Source organism: Pongo abelii, chromosome 14 (assembly GCF_028885655.2).
Source record: "Pongo abelii isolate AG06213 chromosome 14, NHGRI_mPonAbe1-v2.0_pri, whole genome shotgun sequence".
Classification (NCBI taxonomy): Eukaryota; Metazoa; Chordata; class Mammalia; order Primates; family Hominidae; genus Pongo; species Pongo abelii.
The window spans coordinates 41913431-41930245 of NC_071999.2; the positions used below are offsets into that span (position 1 = coordinate 41913431).

At 38.8% G+C, this 16815-nt stretch overlaps 1 protein-coding gene across 1 annotated transcript in view; it reads right to left on the minus strand.

Annotated features, from left to right (window-relative positions):
- Window positions 1–640: 640 nt before the first annotated feature.
- ALG5 (ALG5 dolichyl-phosphate beta-glucosyltransferase) overlaps window positions 641–16815 on the minus strand; it is a 49802-nt gene continuing 33627 nt past the window's right edge. Inside the window, exons 8-10 of the mRNA XM_009248576.4 lie at window positions 16507–16658; window positions 3330–3415; window positions 641–850 (exon numbers count right to left, since the gene is read on the minus strand). Of these exons, the coding sequence (XP_009246851.3) occupies window positions 735–850; window positions 3330–3415; window positions 16507–16658 (354 nt within the window). The 3' untranslated portion in view covers window positions 641–734. The remainder of the gene's footprint in view (window positions 851–3329; window positions 3416–16506; window positions 16659–16815) is intronic.

Genomic DNA, 16815 nt, shown 5'->3' on the forward strand with positions numbered 1-16815 from the left:
AGAAACAATCTGATTTTGGGGGTTCATTATTTTATAATTGCTATTAGTTCTCTTGCTATCTCAAAGAGGCTTCTGATGTTACTATGTAAATATATTAATATTACAAAATTGATTGACAGGAACTCCCTCCATCATCCAGGCTAGAGTGCAGTGGCACGATCATAGCTCACTGTAACCTTGAACTTCTGGGCTCAAGTGATCCTCTCATCTTGGCCTCCAGTGCTAGAGATGAGTAAGACTATAAGGAAATGAACACCTTTCTGACTAAGTCTGTATTCTTGCTTTTAACATATAATTTCCTAAAGTTTCGTAGGCTGAAATAGGTTTCTTTGATTTGGATAAATTTATATACATTTAAACTTATACCCTAGCTTTATTTTTAAACCTCTGAAAACTGTTACATGATTGTAGTTTATAGTTAAGTTCATGAGAGTTATGCAGGCACTTTAGGGTAAGAATCACTTCTGTCTACAAAAATTATGTTTCTCAGAATTATAATGATAATGAAGCTAAACAAACAAAAGAAAATCTGACTTTTTAAAGAAACATCTTTTAAAAATCATTTATATCCAAAGAGATATATATTTTTTTACTTATGGAAAGTTAATTCTTTAAAATTATCAAAAGGCAGACAATGACAAGAAGTTTATTCCAGCTTTACTTAAAATTTTAGTTTCAAATGAAATGAAATGTGACACTGACGCATAAGAACACAACTGAAGACTGCAAACAACCTAATTCATTTTCCAAGTTTGCTCAAACCTCCAGGCACCAGTCAAATATCGAAGTCGTATAAAAAGTAGGTCTTTGCCCATTTGTAGCCAGCTCCAAAATGGAACTAATTTAGAACCTGTGATTTAAAAATAATTAAAAACAAATTAGCTTAAATAAACTCAGCAGAAAATGTATCAGTTTAAAGTCAGTCTACATGATCGTTGTGAGCCTTTAGCACCTTAATTTTTTAAATCATGGACCATAAAGTGAAACAATTTCAAAGCTGAAGTGAGTGTAGTGGTTTTCTCTAAAAACAAAAACAGAACATCTTGAAGTGAAACGAAACTTGACAGGATCTAAATAGTGAAAATTTCATACGGCCGTACTATAGAAAGGAAGGACTACATATGGTGAGGGCTCTAGAAAAGTCTAATAAAAAGCTACTCACTGAGTGCTCATTACTGAAAATAATTACATATGAAACAACTAAAGATACAGCACAACAGATAAATATGATTATTTCTACATAAATCCAATCTTAATGATAAAAAATAAAGCCTATGATCAGACTTAAGATAATTTTGTCCAGACCTCTTTGTCTCGGGCTACACAAGAACACCAGCCTAATTAAATATCTGATCCACATATCACAGCAGATTCTTTTTTTGTTTTTTTGAGACAAGATCTTGCTCTGTCACCCAGGCTGTAGTGCAGTGACACGATTATGGCTCACTGTAACCTTGGCCTCCGGGGCTCAAATGATCCAGTCCTCCTACCTCAGCCTCCCCAGCAGCTGGGAGTACAGAGGCACGCACCACACCTGCCTAATTTTACAATTTTTTAATAGAGATGAGGTCTCACTATGTTGCCCAGGCTGATCTCAAACTCCTAGGCTCAAGTGATCCTCCCAACTTAGGCTCCCAAAGTGCTGGGATTACAGGCATGAGTGACCGTGCCCAGCCACAGCAGATTCTTATAACCATTACTTATAGTATATACCTGCAGATAAAGAAGTATCAGGAGGAAGGTTTAACATTTCATTATCATTTTAATTATACTTTATATTTAAAGAAGACCTTTTTCACTGCTCTGAATTTATATGACAGCTTTCTTCTGAAAACATTACCACCAAAGCACTGTAGAGACATTATCGTTTATCAGGGCCAAAAATTATCTTCATCCCACAAATGAGGAAGTTGAGGTACCTACAATTCATATTACAATACAACTATCTCTGTAATGCAAATAAGCAAATGACTAAACATAAAATGGACTTTTACTTTTCCCCACCTCATCTTCCCATAGAGTCTATGTTGGCCAAAGATCTACACAAATCAACAGAGTTGATCATGATACCCCTGAGTGATCCTTTGACCTGCTTCCCAATCCTCTTTGATTCTAGGCAGCTACTGTGGAGATGAGCTAAGATTTTGTAAACTCAGTTTGATTCAGCAAGACGTAAAGAGGTCTGAATTCATCCTAGACTATATAGTTTGTATAATCTTGAGACTGGTTCTTAACCTTTTTCTGTCCCTAAACATCTGAGGTTACAGAGCAATAATGGTTTACTGCAACAAGGACTCTCACCAGAAGAGCTGGATTTGAAAAAGTCTCCAGTTGATTATGTTAACTGCTCCCACACTGTGAATTAGTTTAGGTTCATTCTAAGGTAAGGAGAAAACTAGAGTATGTTTAAAATTCTATACAGCCAGAGCTGTCTAAGCCTTTTAAAATAGGAATTATTAAGATTTATGATAGATTTCAAGTTATGATAGAGTTGGGATCTTTATATTTTTGGATATATGTACAGATATAGTTTTAAAATGGCTCTGGATTGACTGTGGACATTTGGAGTAAAAACACTTTTATTTATTTATTTTTTCCGATGGCGTTTCACTCGTTGCCCAGGTGGGAGTGCAATGGTGCGATCTTGGCTCACCGCAACCTTTGCCTCCCGGGTTCAAGCAATTCTTCTGCTTCAGACTCCTGAGTAGCTGGGATTACAGGTGCCTGCCACCACGCCCGGCCATCTTTTTGTATTTTTTAGTAAAGACGGGGTTTCACCCTATTGGCCAGACTGGTCTCGAACCCCTGACCTTAGGTGATCCACCCGCCTTGGTCTCCCAAAGTGCTGGGATTACAGGCATGAGGCATGGTGCTTGGCCATAAAAAAATTTTTTATTTCTTATTTAGCTTTGCATAGTGGTTTGCAGGTACCTAATTAATATCCACCTAGTGATAAAAAATATATATATAGGAAATGGTGATGCAAAAAATAAATGTATCTATCTCAAAAGACTATCAACCTTCTAACTTCAGATCACCATGACTTTGTCTATTGTAGGAAGTTTTATTGAAGTTTCTTCGACAAGGTAGTAGGCCTACTGAAGGCCCCATGAACAGACAAAAAATATAAAAGGCAGCAAGCCAGATGGAAGGTATTAGTAGGTACTAGTCTCCTTGGAACTGGATCTTTGAGTCAAGACAGCTGAGAAGGGCTTGATGAGGGGAGCAAGGAGAACATTAAAGCCAGCTGACTTTACTAGACAACTGTATTATCTGATATCTCTCCCTTGTCTGACTCAAGACAATCATACAATAAACAATATACTCACCTTCAATTTCTGTCCAGTTGACAGCAATTTCTGCTACTGGAATTTTAAAGAACTGTGCTATGTACAGTAGTTCTACATCAAATGCCCTAAAATAGAAAATATATTGATATTTATTTTTAAAGACAAATAGAACACAACTGTATCTCTACCTTGGCATGTTTTAAAGAAGCTTACATGGCAGATATAAAGCTTATACCATAAACCTGAAGATCAGATTCACAGAAGTCAAATAATTCAAAGCTTAGTAGTTCAGAAGTTTCAAGTCAAATAATAATTTAGAATATCATTGCATAATATTGTATCTCTATTACAACTCAGAAACTCACAGAGGTAAAACTAGCCTCATGGGTTCCAAGAAAAGATTTAATCCTGGAAAATTTCAAGATTGATGGTTTTCAATCCTAACCTTAACTGGACTAGCTCAAGGTAAAGAACTGACATTTTCAACTGATTCAGAGAGCTGATAAAACAAAACTCCGAGATGCTCTAGTTGAGACTGTTTTACATTACTTTAGAGTTGGTTGCCTATTTTCTTCTATCATCAGAGGATCAAGATTACTTTTCTAATACAGTGTCCCCAGGGCCTTCCTTGTCTTTTCTGTTCCCCTTCCCTGTGGTGTCCTGCACAATATAATACTGGCAAGTATTGAAAGTAAAAAGCTACTTTGGACTAGTCTGAAATACTCTTTGGGTATAACTAATACATACACAGGAATCTGATATATTGTCTTACTTGTCCTAATATATACTGTTAAAACCATTTCCAGTCTAAATCTCCAGTGTATCCTTCCTTCCACTTACCACTTACAAAAGGTCTTTCTTAAAGCCTCTTTTCAGTCAGTGCCTTGGCTTAGGTCAAACCTGCTTTCCTTAAAGGTTCTGAATCCTGACTCATAAATTTTCCTGGATTCTGCTTACAAAATTTCTCTGAACTAGTTGCTTCTCTCACTGGTATTAAAGCTCAGGAAGAAAAGCACCACTACCTGTTAAATCTTCTTCATCGTCATTTAAACTGTCTAAAGTCCTTGACTGTTTTGCCTTCATCCATGAGTCAGTCCCCACTTTCTAGGCTGCACAGAGCACAGTTCAAACTTCTAGGGCTTGGTTGTAAAACATTATTAATACAGACAAGAAAATGCCTAAAGTCCACTTATATTTGATTTCTCCAATCCCAGACAACTTGAATTTGGGAGATTTTTGTTTTTTTTGCCACAATACCATAATCATCCATTAGGTAAATAGGTTAAATTCCAAGTATTTGGATAATTCAATATGAAAACTATTTTTTAAAACAATGCTTTTTCTTATGCAAATAAAATACTTAGTTAAGATGATAAAACCATTTACAAAAGTGGGTTGTATTTCAAAACTTTCATCCCCTAGAACTGTGATACTCATGAAAAAAGAAATAATTTCAATATTAAGCCTGGTGCTTAACCCTTAACTTTCCTTTTAACACAAAAACAAAATATTAGCTAGTGGGCTGAGTTAGTTCTAATGATACTTGATAACCTGAACAAGATTATTATATATTATTTCTAAGGATATCAGTATATAGCTAGTGACTTATCAAATACACAAAACAATTGAGTAAAAAAGAGTGGGGTGGTTAATTGAAATCACTTTATATTAAAAAAAAAAAAATCCTAGACCAAAAGAATTTTTCGGTTTTGTTTTAAACAGGGTCTTACTCTGTCACCCAGGCTGGAATGCAGTGGCGCAATCAGGGCTCACTGCAGCCTCGACCTCCCTGGACTCAGGTGATCCTCCCACCTTTGCCTCCCGAACATCTGGGAGCATAGGCCCAGATATTCCTTACTAGTCCTATAATTTTATCTTCTTATTTTCTAGTTTTGTTCTTTTGAGATTTCCTCAATTTTATTATCTAGCCCTCTTTTTGAATTTTCATCTCTGTGCCACCATGCCTGGTTAATTTTTGTATTTTTTGTAGAGAAGAGGTTTCATTATGTATCCCAGGTCTTGAACTCCTGGGCTCAAATGATCCGCCTGGCTTGACCTCCCAAAGTCCTGAGATTACAGGCTTGAGCCACTGTGCCTGACCCAAAATTAAATTACGTCTTTTTCCTCTTAAACATTTTAGAAGACATGAAGGTATTTTTTACACATACAAAAAAATGCAGCTCATATCATCATACTATAAGTGCCCAGTCTGTTACCTAAGCAAACATTTTAACTAAAATACCAAGTACTTCTATATAGAGCCTTACGTTATTAGGGGGAAACAGTATAAGGGTTATTCTCCAACTAAGATGCCTTCATTTGTTTATGCAAATATGGGTTGGGCTGAGCCACTGTGTTTTCTTTTCTTACTCAGTTCCTGGTACAGCTGTTATCTCACTAACAGATTCCTAAAGAACAAAGAATATGCTGAGACCCTGTTAAACCCACCAGATGGACATGAACCCCACTGCTGCCTCCTGTAGCCCTATCAAAATTAACACAACAATATGGAATAAACATATAAGAACAAAGATGGGAGGAGATGATAATAATAATAAAAAAAAAACCTTGGAAGTTGTAGGGAACATGGACTGGAGCAGTGGGAGAAGGGTGCCAAAGAGCACCCCAGAGGCTCAGGCATTGAAGGCCTCAAATGATGTCTTCAGGTGAAGACACAGGTGGGGCTGCAAGTAGCACTCACTGAACATCTAAGATTTTCCTTCCCTTCATGCCTTTTCTCTGTTGGTTCTGTGAATGCTAACAGCCAGGCTCACAGCTCCTAGGCAGGAGATTGAAGGACTCTACTTTCATGAAAATGACCTGTCCAAAAGACAATGCCAGTTGGGACTTTCTCACACGAAGCTCTGCTGGTTTAACCTGTAGCGAAATTTACCATTCAGAGGCTCTGCGCATGGACACAGCTTCTACTGAGTGTTTTAGTGCCATACTATAGACATGTGAAGAATGAGTGTTAAAAAGAAACATATAAAATCAGAGGCAACAGAAACAATGCAGGTAAAGAAAATGACAGTTTTAAATAAGATATTCAGAGGTAGTGGAAGATACTGTAGTCATGAAACAAGAATAGGTTTTTTAAAAAGTTAATACTGAAAAACAAAAAAAAGAGTTCTAGGAAATTACAATTTTGACAGCAGAGATAAAAATTCAAAAAGAAGACTGGATAATAAAATTGAGGAAATCTCAAAAGATCAAAACTAGAAAAGAAGAGAGAAGATAAAATTACAGGACTAGTAAGGGGGTTCCACATCTGTTTGTAAGAGAGCAGAGAAAATGAAGAGAGATTGTAAAAAAAAAAAAAAGATTAAGAAACATTTCTCAGAACTAAAGGACATGAGTTTTCAATAGATGGTGTTGGGAAAACTGGATATCCATATGCAGAAGGACGAAACTGGACCCTTATATCAAAAAACTAAAACAAAAACAAACCTCAACATGGATTAAAGACTTACACACTTACACATAAGACCTGAAACTGTAAAACTACTAGAAGAAAACATATGGAAAAAACTAAATGACACTGGTCTGGGCCATGTGTTTTTTATTAGATTGGATCCCAAAAGCATAGACAATAAAAGCAAAAACAGACAAATGGGATTACATCAAACTAAAAAGCTTCTGCACAACAAAAGAAATACTAACAGACTGTACAGATAACCTATGGATTGGGAGAAAATATCTGTAGGCCATATATCTGATAAGGAGCTAACATCACAAATATACAAGGAACTCAACTCCATAGAAAGAAAACAATTAATTTGATTAAAAAATGAGCAACGGACCTGAATAGACATTTCTCAAAAGATGACATACAGATGGCCAAGAGATATATGAAAAAATGCTCAGCATCACTAATCATTAAGGAAATGCAAATTAAAGCCCCTGTCAGAATGGCCATTATAAAAAAGATGACACAACACGCACTGGTGAGGAGGTGGAGAAGTGGGAACCCTTGTACACTGTTGGTGAGAATGTAGATTAGGATAGTGATTATGGGAAAGTGTATGGAGGTCCCTCAAAAAACTAAAAACGGAATTACCATATGGTCCAGAAATCTCACTTTTGAGTATTTATCCAAAAGATTTGAAATCAGTATGTTGAGGAGATAACTGCACTCTCATGTTCACTGCAGCGCTGTTCACAACAGCCAAGTTATCAAATCAACCTAAGGGTCTGTCAACAGAAAAACTGGGAAGGAAAATGTGGTATATGTACACAATGAAATATTATTCAGCCTTGGGCAACCTCCTTTGGGTCCCCTCCCATTGTATGGGAGCTCTGTTTTCACTCTATTACATCTTGCAACTGCACACTCCTCTGGTCCGTGTTCGTTACGGCTTGAGCTGAGCTTTAAGAGGTGGCAGTCTTACACTGCCAGGGTCATCAGAAAGGAAAGAAAAGAGAAATAGAAAGGAACCACCAAGCAGATATTGAAGCCAAAAAAGCCAAAAGAGCTGCAAGGCGGGACCCTCCATTAGAAATGCTTGTAGAAGGACCCCTAGTATGGGGTAATCTCCTCCAGGAAACCAAGCCCCAGTACTAAGCAGAAGAAATAGAATGAGGCACCTCATGAGGACACAGTTTCCTCCCCACAGGATGGCTAGCCACTGAAGAAGGAAAAATACTTTTGCCTGCAGCTAACCAATGGAAATTACTTAAAACCCTTCACCAGACCTTTCGCTTAGGCATTGATAGCACCCATCAGATGGCCAAATCATTATTTACTGGACCAGGCCTTTTCAAAACTATCAAGCAGATAGTCACGGCCTGTGCAGTGTGCCAAAGAAATAATCCCCTGCCTTATCGCCAAGCTCATTCAGGAGAACAAAGAACAGGCCATTACCAGGAGAACACTGGCAACTAGATTTTACCCACATGCCCAAATCTCAGGGATTTCAGTATCTACTAGTCTGGGTAGATACTCTCACTGGTTGGGCGGAGGCCTTCCCTTGTAGGACAGAAAAGGCCCAAGAGGTAATAAAGGCACTAATTCATGAAATAATTCCCAGATTCGGACTTCCCCGAGGCTTACAGAGTGACAATGGCCCCGCTTTCAAGGCTGCAGTAACCCAGGGGGTATCCCAGGCGTTAGGCATACAATATCACTTACACTGCGCCTGGAGGCCACAATCCTCAGGAAAAGTCGAGAAAATGAACGAAACACTCAAATGACATCTAAAAAAGCTAACCCAAGAAACCCACCTTGCATGGGCTGCTCTATTGCCTACAGCCTTACTAAGAATCCGAAACTCTCCCCCAAAAGCGGGACTTAGCCCATATGAAATGCTGTATGGACAGCCATTCCTATCCAACGACCTTGTGCTTGACCGAGAGATGGCCAACTTAGTTGCAGACATCACCTCCTTAGCCAAATATCAACAAGTTCTTAAAACATTACAGGAAGCCTGTCCCCGAGAAGAGGGAAAGGAACTATTCCACCCTGGAGACATGGTATTAGTCAAGTCCCTTCCCTCTAATTCCGCATCCCTAGACATATCCTGGGAAGGACTCTATCCAGTCCTTTTATCTACCCCAACCGCGTTTAAAGTGGCTGGTGTGGAGTCTTGGATACATCACACTCGAATCAAACCCTGGATACTGCCAAAGGAAACCGAAAATCCAGGAGACAACGCTAGCTATTCCTGTGAACCTCTAGAGGATCTGTGCCTGCTCTTTAAGCGACAACTGTGAGGAAAGTAACTAGCATCGCAGATCCCCAATCCCCATGGCCTTCCCTTGTCATATTTTTCTCTTTACTGTTCTCTTACTCCCTTTCACTCTCACTGCACCCCCTCCATGCCGCTGTACCACCAGTAGCTCTCCTTACCAAGAGCTTCTATGGAGAATGTGGCTTCCCGGAAATACTGATGCCCCAATGTATAGGAGTTTTTCTAAAGGAAACCCCACTTTCATTGCCCACACCCATATGCCCCTGCACTTCAGGCCATACATTTCAATCCCTGTATCTTTAACCTCCTTGTTAAGTTTGTCTCTTCCAGAATCAAAGCTGTAAAACTACAAATGGTTCTTCAAATGGAGCCCCAGATGCAGTGCATGACTAAGATCTACTGTGGACCCCTGGACTGGCCTGCTAGCCCATGCTCCGATGTTGATGGCATCGAAGGCACCCCCCAGAGGAAATCTCAACTGCATGACCCCTACTACGCCCCAATTCAGCAGGAAGCAGTTAGAGTGGTGGTCTCGCCAGCAGCACTTGGGTTTTCCTGTTGAGAGTGGGGACTGAGAGACGGGACTAGCTGGATTTCCTAGGCCGACTAAGAATTCCTTAGCCTAGCTGGGAAAGGTGACCGCACCTACCTTTAAACATGGGGCTTGTAACTCAGCTAACACCCAACCAATCAGGTCATAAAGAGGGCTCACTGAAATACAAATTAGGCTAAAGCAGGAGGTAAAGAAATAGTCAAATCATATATCGCCTGAGAGCACAGGCGGAAGGACAATGATCGGGATATAAACGCAGGCATTCAAGCAGGGAATGGCAATCCCCTTTGGGTCCCCTCCCATTGTATGGGAGCTCTGTTTTCACTCTATTAAATCTTGCAACTGCAAAAAAAAAAAAAAAAAAAAAAAAAAAAAATTATTCAGCCTTAAAAAAGAAATTCTGTCATTTGTGACATGGATGGAATTGGAGAATATTATGCTAAGTTATGCCAAGTGAAATAAGCATCAGACCCAGAAAGACAAATGTTGCATATCCTCTCACTTTTATGTGGAATCTAAAACCATCAAACTCATAGAGGCAGAGAGTAGAATGGTGGTTTCCTGAGGCTGGGTGGGGAGATGGGGAGACGATAGTCAAAGGGTACAAAATCTCAGATGGGGGAATAAGGTTTTTTTTGGAGATCTATTATACAATGTAGTGATTATAGTTAATAATAATGTGTTGTACACTTAAAAATTGCTAAGATAGTAAATTTCAAATGTTCCCACCACAAAAAAAGGATGTGCGTTAATTAGCTTGATTTAATTATGCCACGTTGTATTCATAAATCATATCACTTTGTATCCTAAACATATGCAACTATAATTTGTCAATTTACAAAAAATTAGAGGGACCTACTGAATACTCAACAAAATGCATGAAAAAGAACTACATTAAAGCCTAGAATTATAGTATTTCAAAACACTGCGGAGAAAAAGCTTCCAAAAGGGGGTGGAAACAATATGCGAAGAGTCAAGATTCAGAATTGGACTCCTTCACAGAAGCATGGAGTGCCAAAGACAATACAGGAATATTTCCAGAATTCTGAGGAAAAATTTCCATTTTGAATGATTATAATCCTTTCTCTACCTAACTATAAAACAAATGTGAGGGTAGAATCAATTTTTTTTTTCACATGCAAGGAATCAAAAAGTTTCTTTCTCATATTTTTAGAAAGTTAATAGAGGAATGTGCTCTACTAACATAGGGGTATAAATAAGGAAATGGAGATAGAGGATGGAGCAAGCTGTATCACAGGCCAGAGAGCAAGCAGAAAGACATGAGCTGACTGAGATGTCTCCAGTGAAAATGAAGAAATGCAGAATCTGTGTTTAAACACAGTGAGGGAAAATTATACTCTTGAGAGCCTGAACATGAGTAAGTAACAGATCCATAGTAAAGTCAAGCAAACAAAAACCCCAAACATTTATTACCTTCAGGAAAACAAAAAGTAGTACAAGAAAGGTAATATAATAATGCTGCACTCAAATGTGAATTATCTTCACACAGCTATGACTATCAATACTGACAAAAAATGATTATTTTAAAACTGTATTTGGAGTTTACATGTGGAGGGTATACAGAACTTTAAGAGAACTTTAGTTCTTAGCATCGATTTCCTATTTTGGAAATTAATATCTAAAACTGAACAACTGAGAAATAGCTATGCAGACCCATTTTGAACACAAATGCAAATACCACAAAGAAATAGCAAAAAACAGCTGAAAGTGGCCACAGCTACAGAGTGGAAATTGGGGCAAGGAATTACTATTCTAAGCCTATCAAGCTAACTATTTAATATATAAAATTATAACACTGATTAAAAATAAAAAGTATTCATTGAAGCAAAGTTCATTTCAAAGAAAAAACATATATATATATATTATTATTGAGACAGGGTCTCATTCTATCACCCAGGCTGGAGTGCAGTGGTGCAATGAAGTGCTTACTGCAGCCTTGACCTCAGGGCTCAAGCTATCCTCCTGCCTCAGCCTCCTGGGTAGCTGGGACTATGGGCATGTGCCACCACGCCTTGCTAATAATTTGCTTTTTTTTTTTGTTAGACGGAGTCTCGCCTGCAATCTCCACCTCCTGGGTTCAAGCGATTCTTCTGCCTCAGCGCCCTGAGTAGCTAGGATTACAGGTGCCCACCACCATGCCCAGTTAATTTTTGTATTTTTTTTTATAGTGATAGGGTTCTGCCATGTTGCCCAGGCTTGTCTTGAACTCCTGGGCCCAAATGATCTGCCCAACTCAGCCTCCCAAAGAGCTAGGATTACAGGTGTGAACCACTACACCTGGCCCAGGTATTTTAACTTCCATAAATGGAAAGAATTTAGGTGAAGTACAGCTCTGAAGATGAAGCTATACACATAGTTGGTTCTCCATATCCATGGGTTCCACATTCGCAAATTCAACCAATCATGGACTGAAAATATTAAAAAATAAACAGTAAAAAACCACAATAAAAAATAATACAAATAAAATATATAAGCTGAGTGCGGTGGCTCATGCCTATAATCTCAGCACTTTGGGAGGCTGAGGTGGGAGGATCACGTGAGCTCAGGATTTTGGGACCAGCCTGGCAATATGGCAAACTCTGTCTCTACAAAAAAATACACAAATTAGCTGGGCGTGATGGCATGCACCTGTAGTCCCAGCTACTCAGGAGGCTGAGGTGGGAGGATCGCCTAAGGCCAGAAGGCAGAGGCTGCAGTGAGCCATATTCACTCCAGCCTGAGTGACATGAGACCCTGTCTCCAAAACACTAACAACAAAAAACAAACACACAGTGCAACTATTTACATAGCACTTACCTTGTATGAGGTATAAGTAACCCAGAGATGATTTAAAGTATATGAGAGGATGTGCGTAGGTTATATGCAAAGACTACACCATTATAGCAAAGACTTGAGCATCTGGACAGATTTTGGTATCTGTGGGTGATGGTCCTAGAATTCATTTACTGTAGATACCAAGGGACAACTGTATATATATGTATCTGAATTTGAAGGCCAAATTTACATTACTTAAAACTTTTTAATCTTTGTATTTTTAACATACCCATTTAATTTATATTAATATTTGAATATATATACTTAACATACTTATACTCAACTCTGCAGTTCTGAATCCAAAGAGATACTGAGTCTTTTTTGAGACAGAGTCTCACTCTGTCGCCCAGACTGGAGTGCAGTGGCGTGATCTTGGCTCACTGCAACCTCTGCCTCCCGGGTTCAAGCAATTCTCCTGCCTCAGCCTCCCAAGTAGCTGGGATTACAGGCGCCTACCACCACGCTTGGCTAATTTTTAAAAATGTATTTTTAGTAAAGACGAGGTTTCACCATTTTGGCCAGGCTGGTCTTCAATTCCTGACCTCAAGTGATCCACCCGCCTCGGCCTCCCAAAGTGCTGGGATTACAGGCGTGAGCCACTGCGCCCAGCTGATACCAAAAGTCTTAATTTTAGGTATACTCCTTTACAGATTTCTAATACCTAGAAACTCTATTTGATTTCGATTTCTTGAAAGTTCTGAGAAAAATTTCAATGAATCCCTAAGAAAAAATAGTCAAATGTCAAAGGCGACATTTGGAAATAAGGCATAGATATACAACTTGGTTTCTGTAACTTATATTGTTCTTTAGTCTTGATTTAAAGTGCAGGAACAAAGATGTTTAAATAAAAACCACTGATGACGTATTATTGTGGTGAAGGGTATACTGCTCATTAAACTGATACATGTATACTTGGTGGTTCTCCTTTAGAGGCACCAAATAAACATAATGTACCCTAAAGAAAAATGTGAGCAGTTAAAATTTTAAGTGAGGTGAATCTTTTTTTTTCCCTAATAAAATTAAAACAAAAAACAAACCGAGACAGGTTTCACCATTGTTGCCCATGCTGGTTTCAAATTCCTGGACTCAAGCAATCCACCTGCCTTAGCCTCCCAAAGTGATAGGATTACCGCTGTGAGCCACCATCCCCAGCCATTAAGTGAGGTCCATTAAGTGAGGTCAATCTTATGTCAATTAACAACAAAATAAATAAAAGGCTTGCATGTAACATTAACATTAAAAAAAGAAAAAAAACCCAATAACGTTCTTTAACTTAACCCCACAAGAACTGCTGTCTAATACAACAGCCCCTCAGCACATGAGGATACTGAGCACTTGAAATGTGGCTAGTCTGAATTGAGATGTGCTGTAAATTTGAATATATAGTACAAAGAAAATAATGTAAAATATTTCAACTTTTTTCATATTGATTGTATGGTGATATGACAATATCTTGGAAATATATTGGATAACAAGTAAATCTTATCAGCTTCTTTTTACTTTTTTTAAGAGACAGGATTTCACCCTGTTGCCCAGGCTAAAGTACAGTGGTGCAATCATAGCTCACTGCAGCCTAAACTTCTGGGCTTATGAGATCCTCCTGCCTCAGTCTCCCAAGTGGCTGGGACTACAGGCGTGCACACCACCACACCCAGCTAATTAAAAAAAATTTTTTTTCTGGAGACAGGGTCTTGCTATGTTTTCCAGGGTGGTCTTTAACTCCCGGCCTCAAGTGATCCTCCCCACCTTGGCCTCCCAAAGAACTGGGATTACAGGCATGAGCCATCTTTTTACTTTTTAAATGTGGCTAATAGAAAATTTGAAATTACATATATGCCTTGCCTCTGTCTCATATTTCTATTAAACAATGCTGCCCTAGAACAATCCTGACAGGGAAGCTTCATGATTTTTAAGTTATCAATCCTAACCTTTTATATTTCAACAAAAATGACAGATCCTCAACAACGAAAAATAGTATTCTCAATTTCTAAATTCTTCCTTTCAAACCACAAAGAACCTGCATCTCTGACCCTGCATCTCTGACCCTAGTTCTGGAGCCAACAGCTGACTGAAAAATAGCTAATGCAGACAGAGGGCTTTACTTCTAGAGTCGTTTCTTAAATTAGATTTTCTGATTTCAAAGTCTATTAACTATCAGTTTATTTTTCAACACAATAAAAACACATATCTAAATTTGACAACTAATGTAGACTACTTAAAATGTTTTAATCTAGGAAAAAAGATTTTAAAAAGTCTGAATGATAATTCTGAAAATACATTTTTTAAAGTAGCATTTTGGGGGTTATATGGCATATATTTCTAGGAAGACAACAGGTCTTTGAAAACAGATGCACAAAAATTGTAGAGTATAAAAATGGACACATACTGGCATAATCATGCAGATACCCAACATGAACAGGATTCACACAGAACCCATGACTAAGTATTAGTTCTTTCAACAGTATTTACTGGGTACCTACCATGTGCCAGGCATGATATTAGATAGTGGGATATACTAATAAGTAAAATTAAATGTGACTCTTGCTCTCATGGAGAAAGATTATGCTTTAATCGAGAAAAAGAAACATTAAGCAATTACACAAATATAAGAAAAAACTACAAATGTCATAGGTGCTATGAATACAGCACATGGTACTGCAACAGGATATAATTAGGGGTACCCGAGCTAATTATATTATCTTTAGAGAGTGAGGGCAGGCTACCCTAAGGAAGATCTGAAGAAGAAGGTGAGAAGGGGCGTGGTTAGAAAAGAGAAGAGTCCGCATGTGGAGACACAGGTGGGGCCAGACTAAAGACCATGGGAAGCCCATGAAGGAATATAAGCAGAAGAGGTGCATATGATTGATCACATTTAAATTTGCAAAGACCTTGTGGGCTACAGCATGGTAGTCTGGAGAAGGATGGTGTTCTGGATGGCGGTGGTGGAGACGGAGAGAAATGGAGGAACATAAAAGCTAAAATCAACAGGCCCTGTCATGGATTGGATATATGCATGTGGAGAATGTCAGGGCTGATGTCAGGGTTTCAGCTTCTGTATGACAGTGCTAGCCACCTGTATCTCCAGTATATTTCAAAAGAGAGCTCAGGAGTATCAAATGCTGCTGATAGGTTAAGTGTGACAAGTGGTCATTTAACATGACCACTGGCTTCAATGACATAGAGGTGGCTAGATGTTAAGATGAAGTAGACTGGGTGTGGTGGCTCACGTCTGTAATCCCAGCACTTTGGGTGGATCACCTGAGGTCAGGAGTTCAAGACCAGCCTGGCCAACATGGTGAAACCCCATCTCTACTAAAAATAAAAAAACTAGCCGGGTGTGGTGGCGCCCACCTGTAATTCCAGCTACTTGGGAGGCTGAGGCAGGAGAATCGCTTGAACCTGGGAGGCGGAGGTTGCAGTGAGCTGAGATTGTGCCATTGTACTCCATCCTGGGCGACAAGAGCGAAAATCAAAAAAAAAAAAAAAAGATGAGGCATGGAAGAAAATCCACATGAAGAAGGTGGGGTGAGGAGTGAGTGGGAAGCAAGAAAACAAAGCCAGTGAATATAAAACACTTTTTCAAGAGAAGGTTGCTTGTGAAGGACGCAGGGCTAGAGCTGGAAGGGCACAGCAGGGTCAATGGAGAGGGTTCTGGGAAAGATGTGATGGAGGGGAAAAGGCTGAATACACAAGAGATGAAATACATGGACAGGATTAGGTTTTGACAAGGTGGAAGGAGATGTAGAGGTCAAAAGATCAGTCTTAGGAAAGACACCTTATCTCCCGTAGAAGGAAGAAAAGAGAAAATGGGTGCCCTATTCTGTTTTGATATTCTGAGCTTTTTCTTTTTTCTTCAAAGGAAAAAAAAGGAAGTCTAAGGAAAAAAAATGTTTTCAGGCCACTCAATTTCTACTGTCTACAATTAAGGTGAACACACATAACTTTATACCATACTGTTGGGTTTGTGTATTTTCAAAATAAGATCCAACTCAGGAAAAGTATAAAGACAAGATCAAGTTTACATACATTATTGTCAATTTTGTTTAAATCTACATGTTCATTATAAATACACAGGGCTGCTTCTCATTACCTAGAATGATGGCTGGGTCATAAGACAGATACATTCCAGTCAGAAACCTACCATCGTTCAACGTGTAGAGATGAAAACGTCCGCAAAGCTGCTTCTCGAGTAAATAATTTGAACCCACACTGTGTGTCCCTGATTCCTTTGACACAAAGGAACCACACCAGAAAGTGGAACCCATACATGAGAAGAGTACGGAAGTAAGAACGCTGAAAACAAAGACAAAATATAAATGACTTTTCCATTCATCTGTAAAGGAGACACTGAAAACACCTGGCTGTAGACAACTGTATTTTAATATTTAATTGACTAGTAGATCTTACATAAGAACACCACTGTTCCATGAGCTTCACCAACAAAGCATAT